This window comes from Capra hircus, chromosome 18, assembly GCF_001704415.2.
Source record: "Capra hircus breed San Clemente chromosome 18, ASM170441v1, whole genome shotgun sequence".
Classification (NCBI taxonomy): Eukaryota; Metazoa; Chordata; class Mammalia; order Artiodactyla; family Bovidae; genus Capra; species Capra hircus.
The window spans coordinates 42,131,604-42,154,708 of NC_030825.1; the positions used below are offsets into that span (position 1 = coordinate 42,131,604).

The 23,105-nt window shown below is 50.1% G+C and overlaps 1 protein-coding gene across 5 annotated transcripts in view; it reads left to right on the forward strand.

The window, feature by feature from the left end:
* ZNF536 (zinc finger protein 536) overlaps nt 1-23,105 on the forward strand; it is a 452,519-nt gene that overhangs the window by 191,809 nt on the left and 237,605 nt on the right. For 4 of the 5 annotated variants that reach the window (XM_018062250.1, XM_018062249.1, XM_018062251.1 and 1 more), the window contains one exon: nt 8,348-10,519. In XM_018062250.1, coding sequence (XP_017917739.1) covers nt 8,350-10,519 — 2,170 coding nt within the window. In that variant the 5' untranslated portion in view covers nt 8,348-8,349. Of the gene's footprint in view, nt 1-8,345; nt 10,520-23,105 lie in introns of those variants that run through there. The other variant, XM_018062253.1, reaches the window with a different exon arrangement.

Sequence of the window (23,105 nt, forward strand, 5' to 3'; positions counted from 1 at the left end):
GGCATGTGTGTTATTTGATGACTCCAGAGGGGGCTTCTTGAGCCCCTGTTTTGCCCCAGATATAAACCCCATGCTCCATAGATTGACACTGAAGTCTGCGCTTGGCCACGCCCTCCCTGTCTTTCCCAGGAACATTCTATGCTGAGGCCCCATGTTGCATACACTGACCCCTCTGTCCAACACACCCTTCTTCCTCTTCTCTGCTTATTCCAGGCTCTTTCCAGGTGTTCTCCTCACCGATCTTTCGTCCCTTCTCCCCGTTGCATCCCTTCTCCACCTCTCCCAGCCTCACAGCATGTTGACGAGTCCTCGTTTCAGCACTGGACCCTGCTCTGGGGTTTCCGTTCATTTGTTTCCCTTCCATGAGTCAGCTTCAAAGGCAAGACCTGGTCTTGCTTGTGCATCTCTGTGTAGGCATCAAGTGCTATTGAGTGATGTGAGGTCCACTTTACAGATGCACCTAGAAAGTTGGCAATGAGTGAGTCTTTATTAACCACTTTTATGTGCCTTGGTTATGTCCTTCAGCTCTCAGCATTTACTCTACTCCCAGATGAAGGTCCTCTCTGGATCTCGAAGGCTGCTGTGGTCAGCTCCTGAGAAAGGTTACACAGGGCACAGTCCTCTGTCATTTAAATGCTACTTTCTCTCTCCTGCAAATCCATTTGCCTTCTCAAAATCCTGTGACGCGTGTAGGACAGTTAATACCAGTCCATTTTACAGACAAAGAAACTGAGGCTCAGGCAGGTGCCCAAGGTCAAACAGATGTCAGTGGAAGAACTGACAACTAGATGCATGTTAGTGGCCTTTCCAGTGCCTTCTCTCTCCTTACTCCAGTCTAGTTGGGAGAATAACCCACCCAACAGGTGGAACAGGTGGACTAATGTATCTACTCTTAGGGATCTTAAGAAAACAAGATAATATAAATAAGTGGTTGTGTGACCCTCCCCCAACCAGTGATTGACAGACGTGGCATTTCTAGCCCCAAAGTGCCCTCTTGCACCCACCCCACCATGCCAGCCCCCAGTGGTGCTTTCTTTGGAATATACTGCCTGTTTCCACTCTGGGCACACGTGGCTGTGACGGCTCTGGTTCCTTGGCTTCCTTTGAGATTTCCCGTGAGCTGAGGCTTCCTTTGTTTCCACATGTTTCACAAAGGAAGGTGCTGGCATCTGTCAGCATCCAGCCTAGCAAGACTGAACATGGTGTGGACATCAAGGGAGCAGCCTTCCCTCCAGCATGTCCTGCTTGGGCTCGGGAGTCAGGCTTCCCAGCTGTGTGACATTCTGAGGCTTACATATTCTGAGCCTCAGTTTCCTCATTTTTTGTATTGGACTAGCATGGTGCCTACCATCCTAGGTTCTGTGAAGCTAAATGAGATAAAGGTTCTGGAGTAACTAACACAGTGCTGGTGCTGATGCCCGATGCTGCCATGGAGGGGAGGACGATGATGAGCATGAGAAGATGATAAGGGTTCGGATTCTGTGGCTGATGTAAACGGTGATGATGAGTGGTGGCTGCCGTGACGATGGTGATGATGACAATTATTGCTATTTCCTTTGTGAGCTCTCGCTGCCTGACAAGTCCACAGTCTTAACGACTACCCCACACGAGGTTAATTCCATCCCCTGTTTGCCTGGCTTTGTGTGGGGTGGGCAGATAGTGAGCCAGGAACTACTGACGGAAGTCTGCTCGACCGGAGAAGAGGACCAGGAGAGCTCTGGGTGGGTGTTTTCCTTTCCCATCTGAGGTGTTCATTCTCTGTCTTCAGTTCTGGGCTAGTTTCAACCTGTCCAAAAGCTGGAGAGACCTCTTGGCCTTTGAGAATTTTGAAATCATCCAAAGTCTTCAAAGAGAGGTTACTTTTTTCTTCTTCTTCTAAGTCCTCCAACTCTTGCTCCGCCAATACTGAAGCTGCCTGGGCTTCTGTGGGACCACTCGGTTCAACTGAGTCCTGCTCCCCTTTACAGACAGAGACCGCCCTGAGACTTTGGCCAGCATTCCACTCGGAAGGGGAGGTTGGGGATTTTGACCATGCTCTCCAACTCGACTCTCCTGGCTACACAGTTGCCATACTCTGCAGCCCTAGTTGAATATCATATTTTCATTAATAAATTCAGCAAGGATTTAACTGTTTCTGGCCCTGTCTCATAGCGTTGCCTACACATCAGTCAAAACAGAACAGGTCACCCGTGCTGCCCTCCTGTTTATCTATTAATCGTCTGGCAAATAAACCACTCAGTACCCTGCCCACCTCAGTAATGTTTGTGATGTAATTTGTTTGGATGCCCAAATGTCACCAGTGTTGATTGTAAGAGATGAAAAAATGTACTTGCTCAGCATCGCAAGCTCTAGGCCAAAATGTAAGCATGAAATCTCTGGTTTATTTTTGTAATAATGTTTACAGCTGTTTAATGACCCTGAAAAGGTTCAGTAGTCTGGTGTTCTGTATTTCAGAACAGGAGTGTATTATGCTTATAACAACCTTGGTTAAACCATTTGAGCTACAACAATTGGAAAAATGGTATTTAATAAGAAGCCATTGTATTCTAGGTGAAGTTGTCTTAATTACTGCTTATCTCAAGTGTTAAGAAAACAAGGTGCCTGTGGGGAAGGGCCAAGGGTCATTTGCACCCCCCCAGGAAACAGGTCCACCTACCGCCAGAACTGCCTACTGTGACATGATTTGGGGGCAAAACCCACAGTGGTGTTTGCAACCCTTGTTGTGAACCCACGTCCCCCACTCCTTGCCCAGCCACTGGGGGTGTTGATCTCCTGCAAGGTTTCTGGGGGCAGTGCCTTCACCTCATTGATAAAAAAGGGAATATTTAGCTGTGCTTGGCTAGACAACAATATTTGATTTTTAAAAATCCAGTTGAAATGGTTATTTTGAAAGTCATTTTATTTCCCAGCTATTCTTTTTCATGGTATAAGGATAAAACTCCTTCATGCAACTTACTGGCAAGATCTATATTTTTTGGGCTATTCATAAGATTACTTTTTTTTTTTTTCCTGTGCTAGCAAAATGAAAGTGTGTTTTTGTGTAAAATTTATTTAGACTCCTAGCAGCTGGCATTTCTGGTGTCCTGATAGTTTCAAATTTCATTCTGAGTGAAAGATACAATTAGGTTTTCTATTGGAAGAGTTAAGTGAAAACTTTTGTCATTGATATCACAGGAAATAGTCTTGAAGGCAGAAATGCAAAATCAAAATAACTATTAGCACCATCAAAGGCAGCTGAATGGCTCACGGTACCTGCAATGAAGGGGGTGAGGAGACAGAATGCATTTTGATAATCTGTGCATCCAGTGGTGGGTTTCATATGCTGAGAATACCCTCATCATGAAATTGCAGAGCTCAAGTAGAAACCCTCTAGCCTTCAGAAGCTTTCAGCTGGGGCCCCTGCCTGTGTTCAGAGGTGGGTCTGGCATTTCCAGGTGAGGAATGCCATGGTGGGCAGGACTCAGGCCCGGGCCTGGGTCTTCCTTAATATGGACAGTAGGGTTGAGTGCCCCCACGCCCCACCATGACCCTGGGCTCAGGATAGATCGGGACTAGGGTGGGATGTGCAGTGTCTCCATGCTGGAGGGCTGACACACAAGTCGACAGTTCACCGTGTCCCCTTCCCAGCCTCGTCTGGCTGCCTGTCCACAGCTCAGTAAATTCCGTACCGTTTGGTTCCTTCCATGAGTCAGCCAGGGTTTACTGATCTTCCTGCTACGCTTTGGGCTGGGGCCACGAGCTGATGGCTGGGCGAGCTTTCCCCCATGTTTAGCAGTTTACTGCTTTTTGGTTTTGCTAAGGGTTTTCCTACCGAGGTGAGAGGGTTAGATGGGTTATTGTATAGGTTCCTCAGACGGTCCCAGCTGCCCCGTTGCCTTCAGCCCAGGGTCATGGCCTACCCTGCACTGGCTCCTGGCTTCTTAGTGTGGGTCCAGAGCCCTGGCACAGGTGTGCCAGGGTGCTCCAGAGCCAGCGCTGGCGAGTGACGGATGGGTTGGTACTTGGGATAAAGTGCTCCCGGGTTATTAGGGACCATGTGGGGCAGTGTTGCCTGTGGATGTGTGTGTCTGCCCCCTTTGTCAGGACAGGAGAGTGTCTGCCAGGGACACTGACATACGTTCTACGAGGAAGCACTGTGGTCCCAAAGGGAAGGCGTTTTTCCTGTGCTTGCTCCTTGAGGACGGGAAAAGGAGAAATGCCACCTTCTCCCAGAACCATGAGCCCCTGGAGGCAGCCCCACCTCCCAGCCCCTGAGCTCTTAGGGCTGCGTTAGATCCGACCTTTTATCAGTAGGATAAGTGATCCCTTTATTTCCCAGGGATTTCTTGTATTTCTTGCTAGAGGAAATTCACTTAGGGGCTTGCTGCCCCTCCCCCAACACAGTCATATTACTGTACACACACACTCATGTGCACACACACACACACACACACACACACCTATATACCTCGATTACAATGGTTTCTCCTTTCTCTCAACTTTGAATTCAGTCTCTCTGGGGCCTTTTCATTGCTTCCCCCTTACTGATGGCTTTGCCTGCACTGGCCCCTTTGACCTAGAAGCCGTTGAGGGCAGTTACATAAAGGCCCCGGGCAAGCATTTACTGAATGAGTGAGATAAGGGGTAAAGGAATTCTGGATGGGTGAAGTGTCAAGGCTGGAGAAATTGGGGCTGACCCAGGTTTTGTGAGTCTCAGGCTGGGCCTGGGGCCAGCTTGTCCTGCCTCGGCTGCTTTGGCCCAGGAACAGCACACCAATTACCCCTTGCTCTTTCCAAGAACTCACACTCCCCTTTCTTGCTCTGAGTCTATCAGCTGGCATTGGTTGTGACTGACCCATGGCTGCGCCTGCACCTGCTAGTGGAATCACAGGGTGTCAGGTCTCACAGAGCATTCTGAGATGATGACCCTGCCACACTGTGGGGCTCAGCACAGTCTTTGCTGGGGCTCATTAGAGGCGCTGAGGGCCGTAATCCTCAGAGCATCTCCTCCAGCTCTGCTGAAATTCTGGGTTCTCCCATGGACCCCAGGATGGCTGATCAAGTTCTGAAGGACCTAATTGCTCTCTGTCTCTTAGTGCCAGCAGCTGGGGTCAGAGGTGATCCAAGCCCAGATGGCCACTGTGAGTACTTACAGTGGAAATGCTGGTGGAGGGGCATGGTTCTCCCTTGGCTACTTCTAGACCACCAGATTCTGGGTGGAAACCCAGGACCTTTCTGACTCTGACAGATTCAGATTGTTAGATGTTCAAGGACTTGTGCAAAAGCTGAATTTGATTTCCATGAAGTTGGAGTGAAAGTGTTTCTACTACAGGCTAGCCTTCGTTTATGGGCTATGTTTATAGGGTCTGTTCGATCATCATCCATTCAGTTATAACGATCTGAACTTATAATAATACAGCTCTGCTCTAGGCCCTGAGGCTTTATTTGTGATCAAGGAAGACATGATCCTGCCTGCACATATGCAAGAGGGTCAATAAGAAAACTGCACCCCCTCCTGTGATAAGTGCCCTGAAGAAGAAAGTAAGATAATGGGGTAGAGAGAGGCTTTGGGGCTTAAGTTTTCTGTGTTGAGGTGGACATGGAGGGCCTTTGTGAGAAGGGGATATGTAGCTGAGACCTGCATGAGGGGATGGAGCCGCTGGTGCCTCAGCATATTCTGGAATATTCTGTGGTCAACAATGGCTCCTTAAGACTGGTTGCTTAAAGGGTGTTTAAAAAAAGCTTTGTTGACTGTGGGGGGAAAAGAAATTGAGCATAATAAAAGAATTCCATATTCAAAGCTAACTTGAAAACGCCTCAGGTTCATTATTTGGCAAGTTGAGCTGTTACGTGTACAGCATGACTGGAGGTGGGGTATGTGGTCCTCAGCTTGATGCTGCTCATCCAACCTGATGTGCGGTCTTGCTGTATTGCACATTCAGCCTCCTCTCCCTCCTGCTTAACTGGCGTCAGCTCAGCAGCAGTAACCTGAAAATAGCCCGTCTTCCTGGATTCATGTCTTCTGAGCAGGCCAACTGGGCAGCTTTTGGCAGTGGGCCATCCGTGTTGGCTTTGGACTTTCCAAACTTCCCCAGAGCTGTTGGGTGGAATTTTGAGCACTCCCAAGTGGCTTTGGGGTTATGATCCGTGTTTGCTCAGGAGAGGAGCCAGAGCAGCTGGATGGGGCTTGAAGGTGGTAAAATGGCTCTAGACAGGGCCCTTCTCTGTCCCAGGCCCGCTCCAGCAACTTCTCACACTGGGCCTGCTCCTCCTTGCTGGTCAGCAGGTGCCATGAGTGCTGGGGCTGGCCAGTCTTATCCACTAGTGCATCTTCAGTGCCAAGGACAGGGCCTGGCACATGGTGGAAACTCAGCAAGTCTACTGAATGAATGCAAGAATCTCCATGAGAAATTACTCCTTTCTGACCAGGCTCCAAAATGAGCTTTTTTCTTTCTTCCTTCCTTCCTTTCTGCTTTTTATTTTGTTTTTTGAGTACAGACTGCCACCAGAGACAAACTGAAAGCATTCTTTTACTCCAAGTGACCACGTGCTTGTCTGTGTGTGAGTGTGTGTAGTTGTTCATGGATAGTTAACCCTGCACCATGGTTGCAGTTTCTCTCCCTCCTGGAAATAAACATCATGTCTTTTTCTTCTCCTCTCTTGCAAGACAGACTCACAGCCTCTGTCCTCTTGCCAAGGAAGTCAGGTCTCCTATTGGAGAACCTCCATCCACACACAGTCTGCCTGGCTGGAAGCCCAGTAGGCAGCCGACCCCACCAGGGCTGAATGTGCTTCCTCCACAGTTGAGCTCTGTCCCCACACGTTCCCCTGGGGAACTGCTTGGCCCAGGAATCAATCCTGGCTGGGGTTAAGCCGTACTCCTGGACCACCTGGCTGGCCAACACATCTAAACATTGGGATACAAAGGGGATGGATGTGCAATAACTGTTTCAGTGGCAGGAAACAAATTTGGACTCCTTCAAGTGGAAGACAGATCTGGAAATAGAAGGACCCCAGGCATGGATTCATTGCCTTTCAAAGTTGAGCTCCCCACATGCTCTGATATAGAGGGGACTATTCCTTCTGCTCCATCCCAGAACGATCTGGCTTTAGCAATTCTGCATAGGCTGGAGAGGGGCAGAGAGGACTATTAAAGACAATTATGCAGACCTGCTTTGAGTGTTAGTGTTTAACAAACAGCTTTGAGTTCTAATTTTCTGCAAAACACATACTGCAGGTACAATTTGTACTCATTACTGTATATTGGGAAAGTTATTAAAAACACTCAAACTTGGTTGAGACTTCCTATGGCATCGTCCCTGGATTTTAATTGGTTTTTATCCAGTTCTATAAAAGATCTCTTTAAGCCCAATCAAAGTCTCTGCTGCAGATATCATGCCAGTTGAAGAACAGGGTGAGCCCACTCTGCGGTGTAAGTCTTTACCCCCTACCCAAATTTGAGCAGTCTCAACAATCCACTAAGATTCCATCATGAGATAATTTATACTTCTTTTGATGGGCACGGTTACCAAATAACAAAATAACAGTGTTTCGTAACAGAAGGGTTAAATCTTAATCTCTAAGGTTTGCAAAGCTGCTACTCGCAGTCTCCTTAAAATTTAATATACCTCGTTAATGCTTCCTTGCAAACACTGAAGGATTTTTATGATTATAATCATGTGTTACAGCACCTAGTACTGTTTCTAAGCAGCATACTAATCAGCTTAATGAGATATTACTGCACTTTTTGTTGACTAAAGCAAAATCCCTTTTATTGTTCTAAAGCCTGTCCTTTACTTTATTTTTTCCCAAAACATTATCTTGTTTTATTATGTACCAGTAAATATCGTGCCATTGGGTTGGATTTTTTTTGCCAAATCATAAAATAATCTCTTTCATCTCCGACTGGCGAACGTATTGAATATAGTAACCAGAAACAAAAGTTCCAAGTGAGTCAGTTTGGTGTTTTAGTTAAAGCCATTCTGCTCCTTGACAAACTCTGAACTGAACCAACAGGTGCAGGTGCTAAAGGGGGGAGAGGAGGAAACGTTTAACACGTAGACCCCTGATTTGTTATTAGGTGTTGAAAGTGGTAAAACATTAATAATTTAAACGTGAATGAATAATTGCAGTCTGTAAATAGAAAATACAAGGAAGACGATCTATCGCCAAAACAAATTGGAGGAGCAATGCCATATTGCATAATTGGCATTTAATAATTCATTTTTTTATTATTGTTTTTGACTATAATTCCTTAGCATTATTATGTGTAGGTAAGGCATGCAATGCAAATTCCCCACCAGCTGATGCTGTTGATTCACTGTGCCACGGTACCTGGCACAGATCTGAACTCTTTCTTTATTTTCAGGGATGGAAGAAGCCAGTCTGTGCCTTGGAGTGTCCTCGGCGGCGCCGGAAGCAGAGCCCCATCTGAGCGGCCCCGTCCTCAACGGCCAGTATGCCATGAGTCAGAAGTTGCACCAGATCACCTCCCAGCTCAGCCATGCTTTCCCCGAGCTACATCCGCGGCCCAACCCCGAGGAGAAGACCCCCGCGCCTCTCGACGAGAAGGCCCACGTGCCCATGAGTGGCCAGCCCATGGGCAGTCAGATGGCGCTCCTGGCCAACCAGCTGGGCCGGGACGTGGACACCAGCCTCAACGGGCGGGTGGATCTGCAGCAGTTCCTCAACGGTCAGAACCTGGGCATCATGTCCCAGATGAGCGACATCGAGGACGACGCCCGCAAAAACCGGAAGTACCCGTGCCCACTGTGCGGCAAGCGCTTCCGCTTCAACAGCATCCTCTCTCTGCACATGCGCACTCACACCGGCGAGAAGCCCTTCAAGTGCCCGTACTGCGACCACCGGGCGGCGCAGAAAGGGAACCTCAAGATCCACCTGCGGACCCACAAGCTGGGCAATCTTGGGAAGGGGCGCGGGCGGGTGCGCGAGGAAAACCGCCTGCTGCACGAGCTGGAGGAGAGGGCCATCTTGCGGGACAAGCAGATGAAGAGCAGTCTGCTTCAGCCCCGTCCCGACCTGAAGCCCCTGGCGCACACCCAGCAGGCCCCGCTGGCCGCCTGCAACCTGGCCCTGCCCACCAACCACAGCGTGCCCGACGTGGCCAACACAGTGCCCTCGCCCAAGCCGGCCAGCGTGCAGGAGGATGCGGTGGCCCCCGCCGCTGGCTTCCGCTGCACCTTCTGCAAGGGCAAGTTCAAGAAGCGGGAGGAGCTAGACCGCCACATCCGCATCTTGCACAAGCCCTACAAGTGCACGCTGTGTGACTTCGCCGCCTCGCAGGAGGAGGAGCTCATAAGCCACGTGGAGAAGGCCCACATCACGGCCGAGTCGGCCCAGGGCCAGGGCCCCAACGGCGGCGGGGAGCAGTCTGCCAACGAGTTCCGCTGCGAGGTGTGTGGGCAGGTGTTCAGCCAGGCGTGGTTCCTGAAGGGCCACATGCGGAAGCACAAGGACTCCTTCGAACACTGCTGCCAGATTTGCGGCCGGCGCTTCAAAGAGCCCTGGTTCCTAAAGAACCACATGAAGGTCCACCTCAACAAGCTGTCCGTGAAGAGCAAGTCCCCCAGCGACCCCGAGGTGCCTGTGCCCATGGGCGGCATGACCCAAGAGGCCCATGCCAACCTGTACTCCAGGTATCTCTCCTGCCTGCAGAGCGGCTTCATGGCCGCAGACAAAGCCAGCCTGAGCGAGCCCAGCCAGCTCTACGGCAAAGGCGAGCTGCCCCTGAAAGAGAAGGAGGTGGTGGGGAAGCTGCTGACCCCCATCTCCAGCATGGCCCACGGTGTCCCTGAGGGCGACAAGCACTCCCTCCTAGGATGCCTCAACCTGGTGCCGCCGCTGAAATCCAGCTGCATCGAGCGGTTGCAGGCGGCGGCCAAGGCTGCTGAGATGGACCCCGTGAACAGCTACCAGGCTTGGCAGCTCATGGCCAGGGGCATGGCCATGGAACACGGCTTCTTGTCTAAAGAGCACCAGCTACAGCGCAACCACGAAGACACTTTGGCAAACGCCGGAGTTCTGTTTGATAAGGAGAAGCGGGAGTACGTGTTAGTGGGAGCAGATGGCTCCAAGCAGAAAATGCCTGCTGATTTGGTTCACAGCACTAAAGTGGGCAATCAGAGAGACCTGCCAAATAAGCTCGACCCTTTAGAAGGCAGTCGGGATTTTTTGTCACACGGGCTCAACCAGGCTCTCGAGTATAACCTGCAGGGTCCCGGGAGCCTGAAGGAGAAGCCCACCGAGTGCCCGGATTGCGGCCGAGTGTTCCGCACCTACCACCAGGTGGTCGTGCACTCCCGCGTGCACAAGAGGGACCGCAAGGGTGACGAGGATGGGCTGCACGGGGGCCCCGACGAGCGGCGCGGCTCGGGCAGCGACCAGGAGTCCCAGTCGGTGAGCCGCTCCACCACGCCCGGCTCCTCCAACGTCACCGAGGAGAGCGGGGTCGGAGGCGGGCTCTCGCAGACCGGGAGCGCCCAGGAGGACAGCCCGCACCCCTCCTCGCCGTCCTCCTCAGGTAGGTTGTTGGGGGAGATGGGGAACAGTGGCCAGAGCCAGGGTTCTCCCTACCCCGGGGCCTGATTCTGTGCCGGCCTCAGTGGGGAGGGGCCCTTGCTCCCCTTCAGGGTCAGCCCTGAGGTCACTGCGGTGTGGTCCTGGTGCTGTGTGGACCTTGCCTGTGGGCCCTGCCTTAAGAGAAGGCTGTCATTTCAACTCTGTGACCTTCCCTTGAGCCCTGGCCACCAGGAAAGTAAGTCAGTCCTTCTCCCGTGTGGTGGAGAGGTGGCCGGTTGGTATGTTTGCCAGCGGGCATAGCCTACCTTGCCCCTAAGATTGCCTGGCCCCATTTCATTCCCTGACCCCCATCTGCCATTGCCTCAGGAACCCAGGAGCTGCCATTTGGCTCCATCCATGGATGTGATTGTGTAAGTTCAGACCTTCACGATCTGTGCCCCCAACTGTATGCCCATAATTGTCTCATTTGGGCCTTGCATTATCTCTTCTTAGACCTAACCTGTCTCCAGTCCCCTTCCGAAAGTACAGCTCGGTTCACCTGTTATGTGTCTATAACCTGAAGAACCACATCATTCTCTTCTGATGGTTTGGAAAAGCACAGAGGTTTGCAACACAGATGCGCGACTTCATGTCTTAAATTGTACTGTGTTACATGGGCGATACAGCTTTGGGGTCTAAAATAGCAAAGCAGAAAATCTGTCATCAAAATGTCTGTGAAATGCTGAAGCTTCCTGGCCCAGTTTGAGGGGGGAAAAAAAAAGAAAAAAAAAATCCCACTATCCTAAGACAGCTAAATTAAAATCACTACCTAACAGCAGGTAAGCTTGTTGCCTTCATCCATATTTCCAAAGCCCCTTACTAATGGATAGTAAATTGAAAGTTATATCTCTAGCCCTTTATAAAGAAAGCATCTCGCTAATACTGTAATCATTCTGCAGCCTAACAACAGAGGAAATCATGCCATAACAAATACCCTGTTACTAATGGCAACATTGATTTCTGCAATCAGCCATTAAGTCTAGAAAATGAAAGACAGTTTGAGGCACCTCAAGGCACTGCATTGCCCACTGTTAAAGATGTGGCAACACCCTGGTGAGGGTCATTTTTTAAGTTTTTTTTTTTTACCCTTTTCCTTTTTTTCCCTTCTCAGTTTCGATAAATATTTCAGTATTGGAGGCAACTCACTGCTACACTTATTAAGTAGATGCCAGCTTAGCTGTGTTGTTCTTGTCATGCATCAGTATTCCCTTCTTCTAGGACAAAATTAGTATTAAAATAAAGTGTGAGTCCGCTGGCTTATTACGAACCAGTAAAGAATTGTTAAGACACATAAATCTGCGCTGCACATTCCAGAGATTCCGATAGCACTTAATGCCGCTGCTTAAACACCCATGAAACACACTGTCTACTCCTGGAGTCCTAGCCTCGTTTGCAATTCACTTCTGCTGAGACACTCTGGAAGCGTCTGAGGAGGACTGCAGCACCACGGAGGGCTAGGCCACGTTGCAGGGAGTGACCACCGCCCAGAACTTGCAAGGCAAGGGTTCTCCAGTGTCACTGCCTGATGGCGAGCGCTCTGAGGTGGATCTTTGTGCAGGAAGGCAGCAAAGTGCCAGGCGTCCCATTGTCAGGACGGATTACTTCCGGCCTCCTGTGAGGAGGTCCCCTCTCCTGGAGAGTGTCATCTCACGGTTTTTGGATTTGGGGACCTTTCTGGGGGCAGAAAGCAGAGCACAAACTGGCTTTCCTAACTTTTTGGAGTGACGTGGAGTTAACACTGACAGATTTTCATCCGTCTCCCAGCCCCGCTGAAATGAAAAGGTCTCAGCAGAATATTCCGACACCAAATGTTCGGCTCTATTAATGACGTGTTTACCGTGTTTTTCTCACCTTCTGGCCAAGTGATAGCCTCATGCTATTCCTATCTCTGTTGTTTCCAAATCTCTAAATACTCTGTTGAAAGAAGTCCATTTTGCTTAAAAGAACCAACCGGGCTTGGGACTCAAAGGAGAATTGTACTTGAGTTGTGGTTATCTTCTCACTTTTATTTTCCTCATTGAAGTATCGTACAATTGTGAATACTGATTCTTTCACTTCTGGTTGACTTCTTTGTTTTCTTCATATTCAAATTAGACCCTTTCATAATTTTCTGACTAAGTAGGAAAATTGATGGCATACCAATATGCAGCCTAAATCAGTTGCACGCCTGGGCCATTCAAGTTTTCCTGGGATTAGGACCCTTAACCAAATCGGGTTAGTCTTCCCTCTTCTTTCTAACAAGTCTGATTTGTATAAAGTGCGATTAAAATAAGCATTTAAATAAAAATCTTGACACAATAGGTATTTTATTATTACCTGTTAGAGAGAAACCTGCAAGGTGAAGGGGAGAAAAAAATCTTTAAGCCCTTAAGTAAAGAAAGAAGTACTTATTAAGGCTTCTATTAAGAAATAACTGCAAAAACACGGTTTTACAAATTTCTCAGACTGCATAACAATGTCGCAAAACTTAATTTGCATCACTTGATTCTTTTTTTTGTTGAAAACTGGGTCAGTAGGGCCTGAGAAACTATTTTTTCAGATCTTAACCAATGAATTCTTCTTTATAAATCGCTGCTCTTAACATGATAGTAGTTCTGAATTCATCATAAAAAACCTTTTTACAGAGAGCCTCTTAGAACAGATCTCCAGAAGAAGGCTTACAATGAGTGGCAGAGACGTCCTTTGTTATCAGATGTAATTCTTTGCAAAGGAGGATTGGAACGGAGTGGCTGTTTAAAAATGTCTTGCTCAGACCGAGACGAAGACGGGGTCAAGTTTGCAATCAAACAGTTATTGCCGAGATGGGCGACTGTCACTGGCTAGGCTAATGTGGGATGCAGCTGTTTGTTATGTGAGCAAAAGAATGTTTGAATCAGTGAACATGTGAAAATGATTCCAGTGAACCAGAAAATGTGTTTGTTCTTTGGCTCTCCAAACTGCTGAGAACCAAGCTTAAGATCAACTGCGAAAACTAGGACCTTTGACAAATTGAGAGGTCATATTTTCTAACAGAAAATGGACAAAACTAGTCACACAGATCACTTCCCCATCTTTCCCCTTTGTTTTATTTGTTGTTGTTGTTGCTGATTTGTCTTACCACTAATTTCACCCCATAGTAGATGTCATTTCTGCCTCCGTGTACAGTGCAAAGGGAAACTGTTCGGAAAGCAGCGGCTTAAAAATTTTACTCTTTTATGACATTTAGAAAGCGGGGCGGGTGTTTTGATGCTCCCTCATTTCTGGCTCGCGTGCAGACTCTCCGACGACGTTAATCTCTGTATCTTTCCCTAAAATCTCATCTAAGGCTGCGCTCCGATTCTAGCCTTAGCCTGAGTCAGAAGACAACCAAAGTTCTGTTTCTTTAGATTTTGCTTTGGAAATCACGCTCAGAATAATTAAAACTTAATGTACTAAGAAACGATACTGTTCATTATATCCAACAGGGCAGTTACCTTCTGCATTCCCCATAATTTTGGAGAGGGGCTAATTGAAGTGTTGATGGTGGGAAAGGGGTAATTGAATGCGTTGACCCTCTGTTCATTAAATAAAGTCGGCTAAGTTACGTGATCAATGGAAAGCCAGGCAGGAAGAGATGCAAAGATAAAAATACTGTTAACCCCTACTACTTCTGGTATGATATTTTGTGATGGACAAGGATTATTTGATCAGCTGGGCTGGAAGCCTTGCGGGCTCTTCTTTTGTTGCCCGAGCCGCATTCCTGAAATGCTGGGTCTCCATCCTGTGCTGGCCCATTGACCACAGCATCAAAGCCCTTTATCCAGGGCTCCCCTGCATTTACATCGGGTGTATAGTGATATGATAGATTTTCTTTCTTTTCCACCTCTTTTTCTCATGTGGCTCCTCCTCCCTGCCCCCATTCATGATAACCACTGCCTGCTCCATACAAACAAATCTGGGCACTCGAAAGAAGGGAAAAAAAGAAAAAAAAAATTTAAGTCTGAGGATTAAGATCTTCAAATTTTTTTTTTTTTTGCTTGTGCATTCCAATTGTTCTTAAAATATTTGGCAATGTCAATTAGTAACTGAGCAGAGTTAGCTGATGAACACAATTTTCCAGTAGACTGAGCACCCTATTGTTGCCGAGCGAACAGCAGATTTCTGAGGTCATTATCATTCGCTGGTTGCTTGGCCCAGCTGCTTCCTGCTGCAAAAGCCAAACTTTATACTGGAGCTCAGGGATGGCAGGCAGCAACAGGGGGCTGGGAGAGGAGAGGGGGTCTGGCTGCAGAGCGAAGACAGTCATTATCAGCAGAGGAAACAGAAAGTAAAAGTTTCCAGGCGATTCCAGGAAAACTGCCCTGTATCAGGCTTCTCCCTCACATTCCTCTCCCAGCACCTTCCACCTCCAGGCAGGGAATTAAAAGGACCAGGGGACGCCCCCTGGGCATTGTGGCCACTAATCTCTTCGCTAAGCGGAATTTTGGAAAACAATAATCCCATTTACAAATTTGCTTAAAAATTGTTAACCCAATCTAAGGCCTGTGAGTGATTTCTTCATTGATAGACTCCTTCATTTTTATTAAAAGCAGAAAAAAGAAAGTTATTCTTTAAAGAATGAAATTAGTAAACTTGGGGACGACAAACAGGGACTATGATTTCATTTTCCAGAGGGACCTTTGGAGCAGATACTAGTCTGAAATTCCTTATAAAATCAAATTTAGCGTGGAAGGCTCCCCCTGCCCACTCCAGCTTCTCTCTTTTCCTGCCTCCTCTCTCTCCCTCCCCCACCCTTTAATTTGGGAGCTGGTTCAGTGAGATGAAAAGCTGCACTTTTTTAAAGCTCAGCTGTTAAAACCAAGCGCCATATGCAGCTTTTCCGTCCCGACGTGGAAGAGTGTGCAGGCGGCCGCCGTGTTTGTGGAGATTTACAGAGGCTCGGCTGTGTGTGCCGAAGCCATGGCCGGGCAGATGCTGGTGGGTCCTGCCTCCCGGGAACTGGCCCAGCCTGGGTAGTAGGCTGGCCAGACTTCTGTCCGACGGGGCAGGGGTCAGGTGTCCAGTGGGCTCCCTCTGCTCTCCTGCCTTTCTGCTGGGACTGGAGGTGGTCCGCCCGCTTGGCATGGTGCTGGAGCTGGGAACAGGAGTCCTCAGATGCTGGTTCACCTTGGCTGTCTCCTGTGAGGGGGCCGGACGCCTGACAGCAGCTCCTTTTTATAAACTTCCGATCACTCTGTGCCCTTTGATTGTCTTGAGCCTGGGAACGCTCAGTGCCACTCTGGGGCCTTGGCTGCCCCTCTCACCCCTTTGCGTGGAGCTGTAAATCCCACCTCCACAGGGCTGCCCGATGGCGCTGTCACTTAGCATTTCAGAAAGAGAGAAATCATACTGGGTCTAAAAGTCTTCAAATAGGAAGTGTGATAGAAAAGATGTGTGACCCAAGATCCCAGAAGCAAAGCCTCTTTCCTCTTCGTTCCCAAGGACTCCCAGATTCCCAGGACACCGTCTTCTGTCCAGGGGGTTGATTCCCTCCGCAGGATCACTGGAGCCCTGCTGTTTTTAGCTGCCTCGCCTCACTCTGTCCACCTTCGGGCCCCCTTCCTGTGCTCTTAGGGATGCTGCCCTCCTGCCCAAGAACTCAGGAAGCCCCGCATGTCCACGATGGTGTGCTCCTTCTGTATGCATGTTAATACAAGGAACAAACGTTCTTTTAAATCTAAATTTAATGATAATAAGAAAAACACAGATTAGCTAAGGACAGGTTGCTGCTGCTACTGCTGCTAAGTCGCTTCAGTCATGTCCGACTCTGTGCGACCCCATAGACGGCAGCCCACCAGGCTCCCCCGTCCCTGGGATTCTCCAGGCAAGAACACTGGAGTGGGTTGCCATTTCCTTCTCCAATGGATGAAAGCGAAGTCGCTCAGTCGTGTCCGACTTTTAGCGACGCCATGGACTGCAGCCCACCAGGCTCCTCCGTCCATGGGATTTTCCAGGCAAAAGGACAGGTTACAATGAGGCAAAGAATTAAGCAGTTAGTGTTCAAAACGGAGCATGAAGCATTAGGTGCGTGATTGCTACTAGCTGGAATGGGGGGTTTGCGCTCAGGTTGGCCGCCACCTTGGAATTAGAGATTTGCTTTGCAAATGGCCACAGCATGGCCTCTGCTTGTTGGTCCAAAGCATGTGTCGCGAGCTGCCTGGAGCCGCCTTTCACCCACCCACTCTCTTGCTATTCCTTCTCAGGCTCCTGGGAACGTAGGCTCAACGTGTCAGCACTGCCAGCAGCCGCTCCTACAGAGTGGGAACTGTCTCTGTTTGGGGAGCACCTTGGGGTCCTCCTGTTCGCCGGATCCCTTCTCCACTGGGCTCTTGTGCCTTCGAACCCCGTCATTGGCATGAAGCTTTGTGCCTGTTATGAGACGCGCACTCCTGAGTGGGTAAAGCAGAGAGTCTTCCTTGCTTTCCACCTCAGCCAGTGCCTGGCTCTGCCCTCCTCTGGAGGAGGTTTTGGGAGGTAGCCCTGATGTCTCCGGGGTGGAGACAGGTACAGGCTTCAGTAAACCTCCTATTTCACTGGCCCTCAGGATTCCCCTGGATTCTGGGGGAAGCCTCTAGGATATTTGGGATGTTGAGGTGGAGAATGGAGGGAGACCCGGGAGAGACCAGTGCTGGGAGCATTCTGAGTATGTGAGGCCGGAAGAGAAGTGAGCCTTAGCTCCCATAACTGTCAGGCTGTTTTGGAGCGTTGATGGTAGGGGTGGAGAAACACCTGCAGAGATCAAGAGATTGGATTTGTGCAAACGTCCCAAATTCGTGATGATTGGGCTGGAACCTTTGCCATCTGCGACCCTTGGGCCTGCTTGCTGCCCTTCTGGGTTCCTCACTTCCCTCTCCTCTGTTGGCATCTGACAGCTAATCCCCCACCCGTGTGGACTGGGCTGGCATGTAGAAAGGGGCAGTGAAGCTCACAAACGCAGAGGAAAGGGGGCTCTCCAGCAGGGTGCGGGGCAGGTGGTGGGGACTCTGTTCTCTCCAGGAAGCAAGCGTCGCAGCAGCTGAGAAGAGCCGTGGGTCCCCCTTGCCTTTTCCTGGCAGGACGGGGCGACGGCAACATTTACTTAAGCTGTGGAGTTTGGCACTGCTGCCGCCAGGCGCCATCTGGAAACCCCTTCTCGGAAAGCTGTGGGCCCTTGCAAAGGAGCTCAGGGGAACAGGTCTTGGGCAGAGTTTTGGGCCTTTTTTTCTTGGGCAGAACCTGAGCAGCGAGGCACCTGAGCAGGGCTTGGGGGTCCCCTAGGAGCTGGGTAGCTAAAGCGGGTCTTCCTTGCTGTGCACGTGGATTTTCACTCTGCTGGGCCCCTCCACTGAATTCTGAGCCAGATCTGGTGTAGCTTTTCTTTGTCAGGAGTGCACTCAATTTCCTGGAGCTGTATTTCCATTTATTTATCTTGTGTTGCGTTTTGCTTACTGTTTTCACCTAAGTCCTGGTATGCTGTGGGTGCAAATGTGTGGAGCCAGCCAGGACAGTCCTGGTTAGTTACTGAGACAACTCTGTAATAATGGAGCTTGTTGATATAATCTAAGAGGTGAATGCTGTGCCTCTAACATGTGCTGGGGAGGCAGAATGGGGGACTGGGGAGCTTGGCTTGTGACAGACAGGGCTGAGCTAAGCACAGAGATTTGCTGCCATCCTCTCCTTGATCCACATCTTCAAAACAGGCTGCAGAACTCCAAAACAGTGCATGTCTGAACACTCCCTCCGGCTCCCTGATGGGTGGGCCAAGGCACAAAGGGAGCTGTGCTGTTTGTAGAGGCGGTGGTGGGTGGAATTCGGTGCCTGGGTCTGTTCTTTCCTACCGAGGGAAGGCTGTCCAGGGCCTGGCTGCTTGTGGGACCCGCGTCTTCGTTGCTGTCATCATTGGGGTTTTGTGTGACATGTGGCATGTGTCTGCAGGCTATGGGAGGCACAGGACAAGCTGACTCCCTGGCGGGGCCAGCCATCTTTTGGGGATGCCCAGCCAGGTATTGACAGAAGGAAGTGGGTGGTGGGTGGGTTGGCTTTTGATGCCTCATCACTTGCTTTTAAGGGGTGGGGTCACGTTTCAGCTTTTGCTGGGAGCAGGGCACACCTTGGGGTGACCATGCTGTTTAACTCTGGGCCTTTGGTGCTGTGCCCTTAGTCGGGTTTATGCTTTGTCTTCATGTCTCATTAAATGGTGTTTTTCCCCCATAGCAGTAAGTTGAATTGGTGTATCACTATGCAGTTATAGGAGAAGGCAATGGCAACCCACTCCAGTACTCTTGCCTGGAAAATCCCATGGATGGAGGAACCTGGGTGTCTGCAGTCCATGGGGTCACACAGAGTCGGACACTACTGAAGTGACTTAGCAGCTTAGCAGTTGGGTGCTGTGGATGCCAGAGAGGGTCCATTCTCTCCCCTGGGGAGGCATCTTGCTGGGCTGGGATTTGGGTGGACACCAGTTTCTTTCCTCTGGTTTGACCTCAGTTCCAAAGCCCTTTGATGTATGATGAGACAGGTCCCCTTCATGGCGCTCTCATCTCTTCATTAAAGTAATGTCCCCAAACTCTTAGCTCAGTGGTTGTCACCGTGGTTTTTGGACACCCTCGGTTGTCTTCAATCATCTTGAGAGGCATTTTGGAAAATTTCCAACTTGCTTATGTTTAGCTCAACATAAAATGCGTGCAGTGGTTGTTTCCTTGAAGACCAAGACAGATACATGCTTTTCTTTATTGCTAAATATATTTTGTTAAATTTGCTGCAAAAATAGGTGTTTTAGGTTCTTTTTTTTTAAAGTAATTTGCCTTGAAAAATTGAAGTGATCCTTCAGCAAAGCTGCTCTGTGACATAAAATAATCCCTGTGTAGGAGAGCGTTTGCAGCGTGCATCCGTTCCCCAATGGGGCCTGACCCCCTCTGAAATGTCCTGTTGGAGTGACCCTCAAACCCCAGCCACTCGGTCTCTTCCTAGAGGGCCATTTACTGACTTCTTTGTTGCTATTTTTGTTGTTTAATGACATTTTTTTTTTCTTAACTGCAAACATTTTAGTCTGTTCTCTCCCAGTCCTTTTTGTGCACTGAAAGATGTATTTCACACACACACAAAATTATTACATTACAGACTTCTATATGATCCAGCGTTTGCTTAAATATATATAATATTTTTTTTTTGCAGTTCAATATTCAACACAGAGATCAACAAACTTTTTCTGTAAAGGTCCAAATAACAACAAATTTAGGTGTTGTAGGTCATGCGGGCTCTTTTGTAACTACTCAATTCTGTCATGAATGCAAGTGCTTGATGGTTTCCAATAAAACTTTATTTACAAAGCCAGGTGACAGGAGGATTTGGCCCATGGGCTGTGCTTTGTGCACTCCTGTTCTTCAGTAATAGCTCTACTTTTATAAATGCTTCATATGAGTACTATGTTCCCTGTTTCCGGAAGTGGACCTCCTCGCAGTGGAATCTCAAGTCACAGGATGGCAGCCCGCAGGCTGCAGCTGTGTATTACCCAGCAGGATGCCTTGTCTTGAGTCCATTTCTTCCAGTACTGGAGATTTTACTGAGAAAGTTCCTCCCAAGGTAATATTGAAATCTGTCTCCTTCAAGCCAGGTAGTTGCCTGTCACCAAGCAACTCTGTGACTCATTTGTTCTTTCATAAATTCATGTGTTTGTTGGTTTGTTCGTTAAATCATTTGTTCATTCAAGGACAAATGCTTATTAAGTAGGTTCTGAACTCCGAGCCATGTGCTAGGTGCTGGGGATGCAAGGGTGAGTAGGGACAAGTTGTAGTATCCAGAGGCCCTGAGCCTGGCAGCCAGCAAATCCTAATCAGACACGGGTGGGTGCATGGGAGGACTGCCCCATGCACCTACCCCTTGATGCCCAAGGGCCTGGAGGAGACCCATCTGCCTTGGTGCCCACATTTCTTCCCAAGGGACCTGAAACAGTGGCAGAACCACCCCAGTCACCTCAGTAGCTCCTGTGGCAGGTAACTCTTTCCCTTTATGGAACCTGGCCCACCCAGTGACTTCCAGGGAGGCACCCCCAGCTCAGTCACTGTGACTGGCTCTCCTCTCCCTGGATGTGAATGGCAGTTTTCTTGCGGCCAAAAAGGCCCTGGCAAAGAGTCCAGCCGCTGCTTCTGCGGAGGGCCCCTCAGGCCAAGAAGGGAGCCAGATGGGAGCTCGTGGAGGACTCGCAGCTTTGTGGCCTGTGTGTCCTGGCAGCTGGTCACTTGACACGGGGCTTGGGGTGAGGCACTGCCCTGAAGGGGGCAGCAGGAAGAGTCAGGGTGGAGCTCCACACCAGGGAGTGAGAGGCAGGCTCCTCGCTCCAGCTCACCTGCCCCTGAGCACCCTGTGGTTCACGGGCAGATGGAGGTCATGAGTCAGGTGTCAGGTGGAGTGTGGGTTCTTGTTGGGACCCTGCAGTTCGAGCCTGTGAGTGTTTGTCAGACCCACACTGGGAAAGATGCTCTCTGCATTTTATCCAAGCCGACCTGACTTCAGAACCATCTGTAGCTGTCCCCACAGAGGACCAGGTGAGTCATCTGGGGAGCTGTACCACCTCATATGTTAAAATGTCCAGCATCAGTTGAGGTTGGGCCCTATGGAGAGCGCCATTTTTCTTTTGGGGTGGTGGATCATGAACTAAATACAGACCCACTATGAGAATGAGTGGAAACAATTTCTTCTGGTACACATCAGACCTCAATTGCCCTTTATTTTCTGTGAATTAAAAGGTCACAAGCCTGGCTATTAACCCAGAGACAAATGCATTTTCTAATGTTTAAGAAATGACTCCTAGTAGAGCACAGACTTCAGCCAAAGCTTGGCCCCCTACGCAGGCAGGCTTTACCACGAGCTGCTGGGCTATTCAAGCAGCTCGCTCCCCTCCCTGGGGCCTGGGCGTTCTCCTCCTCATGAAGGAGAGGGGATAGTGAAGTCTAGAAGGCTCTGAGACCCCTTTCATCTTGTTTTTCCCCTCCTCCTCTCCCTTCCCAATGTTTCCATGGCCTGTGGGTAACTTTCAAGGTTCTCATCCACTGAGCAGAGAACTAGGGTTTGTACAGTTGGGAATTTGGGGATTTCTTGTTGATGTCTGTGTTCGACCCTCAAGCAGGTGGCGAGGCCCTGTCATCTCTGAGGGGCCTCGTGTGCCTGGTGGATGGCGGGGCTGGGAAGACCCTCCTAGCTCCTGTCCTCAGGGCACCTTCCCACCCGCTGTCCCTGTGTGAGGCCTCCATGCCCTGGAGGAGGGGTCCTGCCACTAGGGGGCGCCTCCAGGGCCCCTCACTCAGTGCAGCTGCGGGTTTGCTCTTCCCCTCCTGGGGGCAGACCTCGCAGGGCTGTGGGAGAGCGTGGTGGTCATGGGCAGGGCTCCAGTTCTGGCCCTTAGGAGCTGTGTGACCCAGCAAGCGCTCCTTAGCCTCTCTGTGCTTCTGTGTCTCAGAGCCTGTGGTCTGGCAGAGGAGAGGGTGTCAGATATGTAAACTGTATGGAGGAGATGCTGTATTGAGTTACAAAGCTAGGAAGTGGCGGAGCTGAGATTCCAACCCGTGTCTGTCTGACCTCTTGCTTTTTGGTTCCGCTGTTGGGTCATGCTGGGGATGGGGTGCACACGGCTGAAGGCAGAAGTCTTGCTTGCCAGCTCCGCTTCATACTGGGCGATGGGAGCTTGGCCCTCACACACAGTGGGAAGCTCAGATGAGTACTCCTTCCCTCTCTTTGTATCTTTCCAGCAAAGAATCAAGGAAGGGGATGGCCCAGTGCTTGCTCGGCTCTGCTGAGGATCGACTGGGACCCAGCCGGAGTGCCACGCTTAGACTTAAAGTGACTGCCCAAAGCTCTGGTTGCAGGGACCCCCCCAACCCCTACTCAAGGTCACATGTAGAGCATGTCACCAGGGTCCTGTGGCTGTGTCCCCTGGGTGCCCCTGGAGGCCCAAGGCCGAGAGGATGGGCCCCTGGAGCACAGTCTGGTGACTTGGGGGACCGGCTGTCTTCCTGTGCAGCCTGCCTGAGGCCCAGTTCCCGCCTCCCTCCCAACTCCACCACGCTTGCCGGCCAGTTTCCACTTCCTTGCTCTCCTTTGCAGGCCGGTGGTGGAAGGGGCCCTGGGTGCGGGTGGTGGGCCAGAGAATGGGCTAGGGGGCAGAGGCTCGGGGCTGGCACAGCCAGGACCGTCTAGTGGATGCATGCTCTCAGCTCTCCCCACCCGCCAGCTCTTTCTGGAGAAGAGAGGGCTCCCCCATGGGTAGAGGAAGAGAAAGAGAAGAGGGCCTCTGTTCTTCCTCCCTGGTCAGCACCGTCCTCTGAGGTGTAAATTAGGAGGCAGCGTTGTCATCTGGGAAGCCTTCCAGAGGAGGGGCTCGGATTCTTTGTTGTGGCTCCTGGTGGCACTAAAAACTGAATCAAGTGGCCACGTCACACTGGCAGTGCCAAGCGGATGTCCTGGGCTGTAACACTGCCCTGGACCTACCTAGGGTGGTCCCGGGGAGGACACAGGTTAGCTGAGTCTGCTGTTGTGGGTGTAGGGGAATTAGCAGGTTCAAACTGCCCGTAGCTTCT